Source organism: Nicotiana attenuata, chromosome 3 (assembly GCF_001879085.1).
Source record: "Nicotiana attenuata strain UT chromosome 3, NIATTr2, whole genome shotgun sequence".
In the NCBI taxonomy this organism is placed as follows: Eukaryota; Viridiplantae; Streptophyta; class Magnoliopsida; order Solanales; family Solanaceae; genus Nicotiana; species Nicotiana attenuata.
Window position 1 is genome coordinate 26,234,594 of NC_031991.1, and position 8,573 is coordinate 26,243,166.

Sequence of the window (8,573 nt, forward strand, 5' to 3'; positions counted from 1 at the left end):
TTGACTCCTCCATATGCTCTACTGGATCAATTCCCATGTCACCAACCAAACACAATGTTGAAAAGTGTTTAGAATGAGGTCCAATACGCTCCAACTCCAAAATTGCATTATTTTTGACAATCCTCAATTGTGCACTCTTCGTCAACCTTGCATCATTAATAATATTTTGTCGAATAGTGGAAGTTCCTCTTTCCGCTCCACAAGCTGCCAGTATCCACCAAAATTGGTTGTGGGGGCATCAGACGCCTCAACCTTTTTATTCAATTGATCATGCAAGTCATGGATATCTAAGCCAAATTGGTCTATCTCTTGCCTGAGCTCAGTTCTTGTTCTATTAGTTGTTCTGTCATATTTGAAAGACCATCACGGAGAAACTCATGAGATTTATATAAGTTGAGCTTGTTCCTCTAGCCAAGATTGGCTCACTATATCTGCTTCTTCAAAATTATTTCTGGTGGGAGCTCGCTCTCTTCAGCTACTTCCTCCGCCTCGGCCTTCATTCTCATGATTGCTGCATTAATTCTTTGTGCAGCCTTTCGATTTTCATCTTGTAGCTCGACTACTTGCCTCAGAATATCCCTAAAATATGCATCACATTCCATATCCTGTACTTCATTGCTCCTATCAAACTCATAAACATTATTAGAAACATTATAATAAGAGCTCTGAGAAGGATAATAAGAATTAGGACAACCATCCCAATGGCCATCTTGACCACCACATATATTACAAATATTCCACCCATAAGATTGAGATTCACAATTTTGCCACAAGTGTGGTCCTCCACAATATGGACAAGGATCACCATAATAAGAATAATCAATATTCGACCAATTATCATTCCAAGATGCCATATCAACAAAGATAATAAAATATTAAATTAAGTTAAAAATAAAAAAATAAAAACTTGAATAGGCAAGAAGTAAATATTCAATCTAGTAGAATAGTTAGTTTCTAAGTCCCCGGCAACGGCGCCAAAAACTTGTTGCGGCCAAACGCACACGCAAGTATACGCGGTCGTCAAGTAATAAAGTAACTAAAAGTCGGATGTCGATCCCACGAGGACTTGTAATTAACTATTAACTAAATTAGACTATCCTAATTATCTAAACAAGAATTAAACCTAGAAATATTTGATTCTAAACTAATTAAATAAAGAAATATAAATAATGAACTTTAAACAGAGGAAGAGCAGATATTTATGATATCAATGAAATGAAAATGATCTAGGGTTATAGGCTATCTAACATTCCTATTGTATTCTTAAATTGAATTGACTAACTAATTTATCTAGTTTATTGGTTAACAGGGTTAATATTGCTCATAAGAATCTGTCGAGTTCTTACTTGCCTATTCAAGCTAACCTAACTCCTATATGTCTATGGAATTAGAATTAACAAGAACGCATTTAAAATTCCTGTAAATTAACCAAACAAGGCAATTAGGTACATGTCTATCCTAACAGCGAATCCGTTCCCCGATGCCCAGGTTCAAGAACTTGCTCTACTCAATCCTATATGCAATCTAGAATTCCCACTTTCGAGTTCAATTCTAGATTCGTAGATAGTATTCAATTGGTGATCAAGCAATCAAATAATTAAGTGCAGGATTTAATAAATAAACCAATATGATAAACTAAGCAATCAAAATCAATATCCGAATAACAATAGTCATGAAAGAACCACAACCCTAGAATGTGAAGCTTAGCTCCACATAGACGTGGTAGCAAAACAACAAATCATACAAAGAAACATAAAAAGACTAAGTTGGTGGAAGAAAAGATGAAACCCGGCCTCCACGGCGGCTCTGTGCTTGTGTTTTCCTCTCAAAAACGTCCTCCTCCCTCAAAATACCATTTTCCCATGTATATATACCAAGTAGGGTTGGGCCCAAACAATTATACCTTCTCCAATGTGAAAAAGGATATTTTTCCCGGGTTTGACTAGCGCGGTCGCGCATCTGGGCGCGCACTTTTCACCCTGTACCGTTTGGAATTTGGAAAAACGTAAAACATGAAAGTTGTAGCCCTTTGAGTTAGATTTCCAACCATATATTGTGGAGCCAAAATGGAGTTCTGAGCAAAAAGTTATATCTATTTTACTAGACAGTGCACAATATGCCTGCTCGATTCTTCGTTCGCTCTAACTATCATCTGTTGACCCCCAAACGCGATCCCGGCTTGTATCCTTGGGCTTTTACTCAGATTTCAAAGCTCCAAATCACTTGAATTCATTCCATAACATCTATATAGCTCGGAATCACTCCTACAAGGCATAAAACACACAGTTAGTGCAAGACACTAACGATTAAAGCTCAAACTCAATTAAAGTGCAGTAAATTAGAGTGTAATAAGCGACTAAAATATGTAATTATAGCCTATCATCAACTACACAGCTATTATGATGATTGATTAGCTAGTAAAGTGGTCAAATCCGAAACTAAATAGTGACTAGGTCGTCTTTAATTTCTTTCAATCAATTGACCTTGTGGTCTTTGACATTAAAAAAATCATAAGTAATCCGAATGTCTGTAGGTCTTTCTTTAAATCAATTTGTTGACTAATATTTGTTTTTGTCATGTGTATTCGGCTATTACCAGCTTACATCAACCAATTGACATCAGCTCTTGTTTTCTTTTTGTACCTGCTTTGTGGCGGTTGATTAATTTAAATCTGCGTAGTGTAAGATCTATTAACGACGAAACGCTATTTTTTTATTCACAAGATTAGAATTCGAGATTTCAAATTAACAATTGTAGGATTTTATCCATCTCTGAAATCCTTGGAGTGACATCATCAGCTCTTGTTAATCTCACTATCTCAACTTCTTCCTCGTTCTTTGTTGGATCTTTCCTTTACTTTAACTTCTTCATTTGCGTTTTTTCCTTCTTGGTTTGGTTTTATTTTTTACAAGAGTTTCCATTTCGTTTCCATTAGACGGGACAAGTTGTAATTTTCTATATAAGCAAATTATTGTTTTACGAACATGCCACATACAATAATACAAACACTAAAACGTAATTATTGTTTTACGCTTGCAACTTTGACCACATGCAGCCATGGACTTTTGTAACTAATTTGACAAAATTTTTAAGGTTTTATTTGTGACTTCGCGAATTAAACTCCCTCTCTTTTTCAAATTGTATGACATAACAAATGTCATAGGAGTGTAGATGGATCAGATCGGTTCGGTTTTTATCAAAATTAAACCAAACCAATAATATCAATTTGAATTGGTTTGGTTTTGTAAGATTTTTCGGATTTTTTTTTTGTTACAAGAATATTACTTGAATTTTACTTTGTTAAAGTTATAGCTAAAATTTTGATAAGTGAATATATGTTTAGTAATAAAAAAATTGACAAACATATGATCTATTTAAATATTCTTATGGGAGAATTTTTTAGTAACACACGATAATTATTTTCTTGTCGTCTAACAATAAATTTTCGTTGAAGTACGCATTCAACGTTAATCGAATTTAATAATTAAGTATAAAAATGAATATGATATCTATATAATAATAAGATCTGTTTAATTTTAAATTATTGAAATACCGTTTTAACTTTGAAAAAAGATATAAGAAATCTTGACATATAAATATGAAAGAATAAAGAGATGATTAACGCATTTCAATAACACTTGATAAGAAAATGACACAGCCCAATATTAAAGTAAATAAAAATAAATGCATTTCATAGTTCTATTAATATTACATTCCATAAGAGAATCCCAAATATTTCTAGACATTTTTTAAGGAAAATTTATATAAAGTCTTAAAAGTATATATACAATTATATACATACATGTCGGTTTGGTTTGGATTTTTTTACTCAATATCAACCCAAATCAAACCTAACATAATCATATTTTTTAATTGATTTGATTTGACTTATCGATTTTGCGCGATTTTTCCGGTGTGGTTTGAACACCCCTAACAAATGAAAGTTAAATACCAGAATTCAGAATCCTCAAGCTCCCTGTTTATTTTTGAATAAATACATATGAGGCATTGCACTTTTTCTGCTAAGCGTTTGGTTTTTGTGCACTGACGCCTAGCAATATAAAAAAATTATTCTCACAATCAAATTATTTAAAAAAGTGATTGCAAGTAATTCTAATTAATAATATTAGTCATGTAACCTAGAATAAATAATAAATAACTTACTGTAATAATAGATGGTATCAAGAAATCATTCACTATCCTTCTGCTAAATAATCAAAGCACTTCTACTGTCTGCTTCCATCATTAAGGACAATCCAGTTACTCCGTCCAATTGAATTATTGAATATTCACACTAATGTAATTTGTATGGTAAAAATCTCAACAAACTAATCATGACACTCAATTAGACATTTGAAGCTGAAAATATCAATTACCAATTTTGTGTACAGGTAAAATTAGGGATAAAAGTTACCCCCGATTTTCCGGTAAGAAAATAAGAGGACAACGCAACTCAATATGGCCTCGGGTAAAGCCGAAGGCTTCTACGGACCAGAGCCCGAGGAGGACGAGTGGTGCGCTCGGAATCGGACGCGGCCAAGCATTGAGCTCAAGCAAAGTGAAGCACCGAGGCTAGGGGAAAGACGGTTAGACAGGACAATCGAGGGGCCGAAATATTTGTCCTTAACCGGATATTACGGTGCAAATCTCGCCTGATATCAACTACATATGAACGTTTATTGGAAGAAAAAGATTATACCTTACTTAGACTTGTACTGGGATTGAAACTCCCCTACTATATAAAGGGAAGAACTCTTTTATTTTGAGGATCACAGTTGGCACGCATATCAAAGAAATAAAGTTTATTTTTACTCTCTAGCTATTGTTTAAAGTGTTCTTCAGCTGCTTGTTTATTGAGTTGCAACCGAGCCCGTTCCGAGGGCTGGATCGGAACTGATTTCCAAACATCCATTGCAAAGCTAGACTTAATCATCCATCGCATTTGGTTTGACCGCTTTATTTTTCTTTAATTCAATTATTTATTGTTCTTAGTTCATTCGTGTTAAATTAAATCACATATCCTTTAAACCGCGTATAAATTTAATTGTTACCACAGTACGGATAAACAAATTCACCACGAAAAGCTGGTCATTCTTCTTGCCAACTAATGTAGGAACGAAAATATATCTTTCCTCCCTCTTGACAACTTTAACCCACTCAGTCATTCGAAAATAAACTCATCCTTCAAACAATTGAAATAAATAAAAATTGGAAAAATACCATCAAAAGAAAAGAAGCACTAAGATACAAAACTATGAAGTCGTTGCAAAGATTCTTTGTTGGAAGGAAGGCTCTGATTAAAGAATTCATACAGTGGATAGCAAATTCTAATATAAATAACCCAAAGTATTTCTAAAAGAAAGTTGAAACGATTTTAAGCACTGAATTGGAATCCTACTTCTCTGAAATCATGCCAAGAGTACCACCACAACAGCAGCAGAAAAGTACAAACATGAAGGAGATAAAGAAAGGGGCATGGTCTCCTGAAGAAGACCGAAAACTGAGAGCTTATATCATAAAATATGGCATCTGGAATTGGAGTCAAATGCCCATATTTGCAGGTCTTAGCACTAAAACCATAATTGATTCATTTCATATTTCATTTCAAATCATTTCCATTCAATATATACTTTTCCAATTATTCCTTCTCGGATTTCAAATTTGCAGGGCTTTCAAGAACGGGGAAAAGTTGTAGACTCCGATGGGTGAACTATCTTAGCCCTGATGTTAAAAGAGGTCCCTTTAGCCTGGAAGAATTCGAAATAGTCGTCAAAATGTATCAGGAACTTGGAAACAGGTGAGAATTAGTTTATTTATTTTTCCCACAAAAAAAGGCAGTCTACCCTAATGCAAGCAGTAGTGGCTGGTTCTACGGTTTGAACTCCAAGGCTCCCCTTCATTTTCCCCACACAATATAGCATTATAAATCTCTTGTATTTAATTTAATATTTTTTTCCTAATTAATGATAAGTAGAAGCATCTAAGAGAATTTCTTTGTTTCTATACAGATGGTCAACCATTGCTGCAAGATTGCCAGGAAGAACAGACAACGAAGTTAAAAACTTTTTCCACACACACTTAAAGAAGCATTTGGGATTGAAAACTAATGCCCCGTTGAAGATTACGGCAAGACGTAAAAGGGTGGATCAAACCAAAGAAAATGCCAAGACAAATACGATCAAAGCTGAGGAAAGACCTGTGCTGGGAACAACCAGCAGTTTACTATTACCTGATGTTTCTTCCCCCTGCAGCAGTGCTATGACGTGTGAAGAAAACCAAATGATGGATGTTGCGAATTTCTCACAAACGTACCTGAATTGTTACAACGTTAGTTCACTTGTCGATCAATCAAATATTAACGTGGAAAACACAGTTATCTTGGAGAGTAACCCGGAAATAGATGAAAATATTGGTGTTGCCGACTCTCAGCTTCGTCATCAGTTTGATCAGTACTCCCACGCATGTTCCATTTCCGATATTGGTACAAGCTTTAATTACTCTATTGATCAATTCGATATGAATTCCTTCTGGCTTGATGTAATTAGGGGTTCAGACGATCATCATTTTATTTTCTGAAAGATGTAACAACATAGAAATATCCATGGCATAATCCATTAAAGCTGAAAAGCAAATTAAGTACGAGTTATTACGTATTATCCAAGTCTAAATTCATTAAGTTCTTATATCAAAACTTTGAGGTATATGGACCTCATGCGCGTCTCAGTTTGCTTTTGTCTAATTTATAATTGATACGTCTTTGATAAAATAAAATTAAAAAAAATAAATAAATAAATAAAAATAAAAAAAAATAAAATATATATATATACAAAAAATGAAGAAGATACTAACCGCATCTAATTAAAGAATAGAGGTACAGTCAGCCATGCGTTTATGGGGGATTTACGGATAAGAAACTACATCAAATACCATACGTATGGAAGGTTAGTAAAGGTGATATATTTCTTTTTTGTGCAACAGTTTGACTAAACTTGGACCAGTTGGAAAGGAAGTTACTGACAACATTATTTTCTACAGTCATAGTTAATCTTATCACTGATAACGAGCTTAAATGACTTCAACCCTCACAACTTTTTTCTAAAAGTAGCTACTATAATTAACCTTAGTGATAATGATGATGGGAAGTTTATAATGCTGAGTGCCTGTACCTAGGGGTGGTAAATATATGTTTAATGAAAATTGAAAAAATTGACAAACATATGATCTATTAAAATATTCTTATGGGAGAATTTTTTTAGTAGCACATGATCTATTTTTTTAGTTGTGTGACAATAACTATTCATTGATGTACACTTTCAAGGTTAACCGAATTTAATAATTAAATATAAAAATCAATATGATACCTATATAATGATATATTCTATTTAATTTTTAGTTATCGAAATACCACTTGAAATTTGAAAAAGATATAAGAATTTAATAGATCTTGACATATGAAAATGGAAGAACAAAGATATTGATGCATTTCAATAAAACTTGATAAGAAAGTGATCATACAATACATTATTTAAAGTTAATAAAAATGGAGCACTACATATTCTATTCAATATTACATCCCATAATAGAATCCTAAATATTTCTAGACATTTTTAAAGAAAATTCTATATAAAGTCTTAAAAGTATATATAAAAATTATATACTTATATGTCGGTTTGCTTCGGATTTTATTTAATCAATACCAAACCAAATCAAACCAGACCACATCGAATTTTTTAATCGGATTAGTTTGACTTTTCGGTTTGGGCGGTTTTCCGATTCGGTTTGTGCAGTACCTAGAAAGATTTGCCACAAGGATCTTCCTTTCAGAACTTTTTTGTTTTTCAGTATATGAAAGCTAACCCAAAACAAGATTGATGCAAATGATACCTCAAAGCTCGGTTTGCGCAAGTCTCCATATCCATGATGGGAGTTGGTTAGTGTATTCTCATAAAATAGTGACATAGTTCACTTCATATACCCAAAAGTTAGATTGGACATATATGTGATAGTGAATGATTCAGGAATAGCATTTTAAGGGCTAACTCTCACAGCGTTTTTCTCAACTAGTGCATCAAGAATTAGACAAATCGAACCTTTTTACAAGTTACTACATCATCTATGTGCTGGAAATACGCACTCAGGACTTGTTATCTTCTTTCTGCACAGATTGTACAGAGATTCTAGATGCGGCTGAGCCTTTCGTCTTGTTATCTTTATTAAAACAACAAACCTATCAACAATCCCAGCCTTCCCTCTTGTTCCATTGGACTTATTATTCGTAACAAGTTCTTTTCATTAGCCTTCTGGGAAATGCATAGTGGCTTGAACTAGGAAGGTTAATTAGGAATCTCTCTAGTTGTAGCTTGGCAATGGAATCAGTCGGAAAGACAGCTTCCTCGGGAGAGTGGTTTACAATTAACATTAAGTCAACTACTGGAAATGCGTAAAATACATGGGTGCTTTTTTTTTTTTAAAGACTATTCTAGTTTAAGAACAGCAGATCAAATATCAGTATTCAATGCATGTCCAAGCTAATTTCCTTAAGCAGTTTTATGTGATTTTTTAGTTAGATATAA

At 33.6% G+C, this 8,573-nt stretch overlaps 1 protein-coding gene across 1 annotated transcript; it reads left to right on the forward strand.

Annotated features, from left to right (window-relative positions):
- On the forward strand, positions 5,261–6,637 carry LOC109224558 (transcription factor WER-like). The gene is made up of 3 exons (XM_019389118.1): positions 5,261–5,561; positions 5,668–5,797; positions 6,009–6,637. The coding sequence occupies exons 1-3, from the start codon at positions 5,411–5,413 to the stop codon at positions 6,574–6,576; spliced, it is 849 nt and encodes a 282-aa protein (XP_019244663.1). The 5' UTR covers positions 5,261–5,410; the 3' UTR covers positions 6,577–6,637.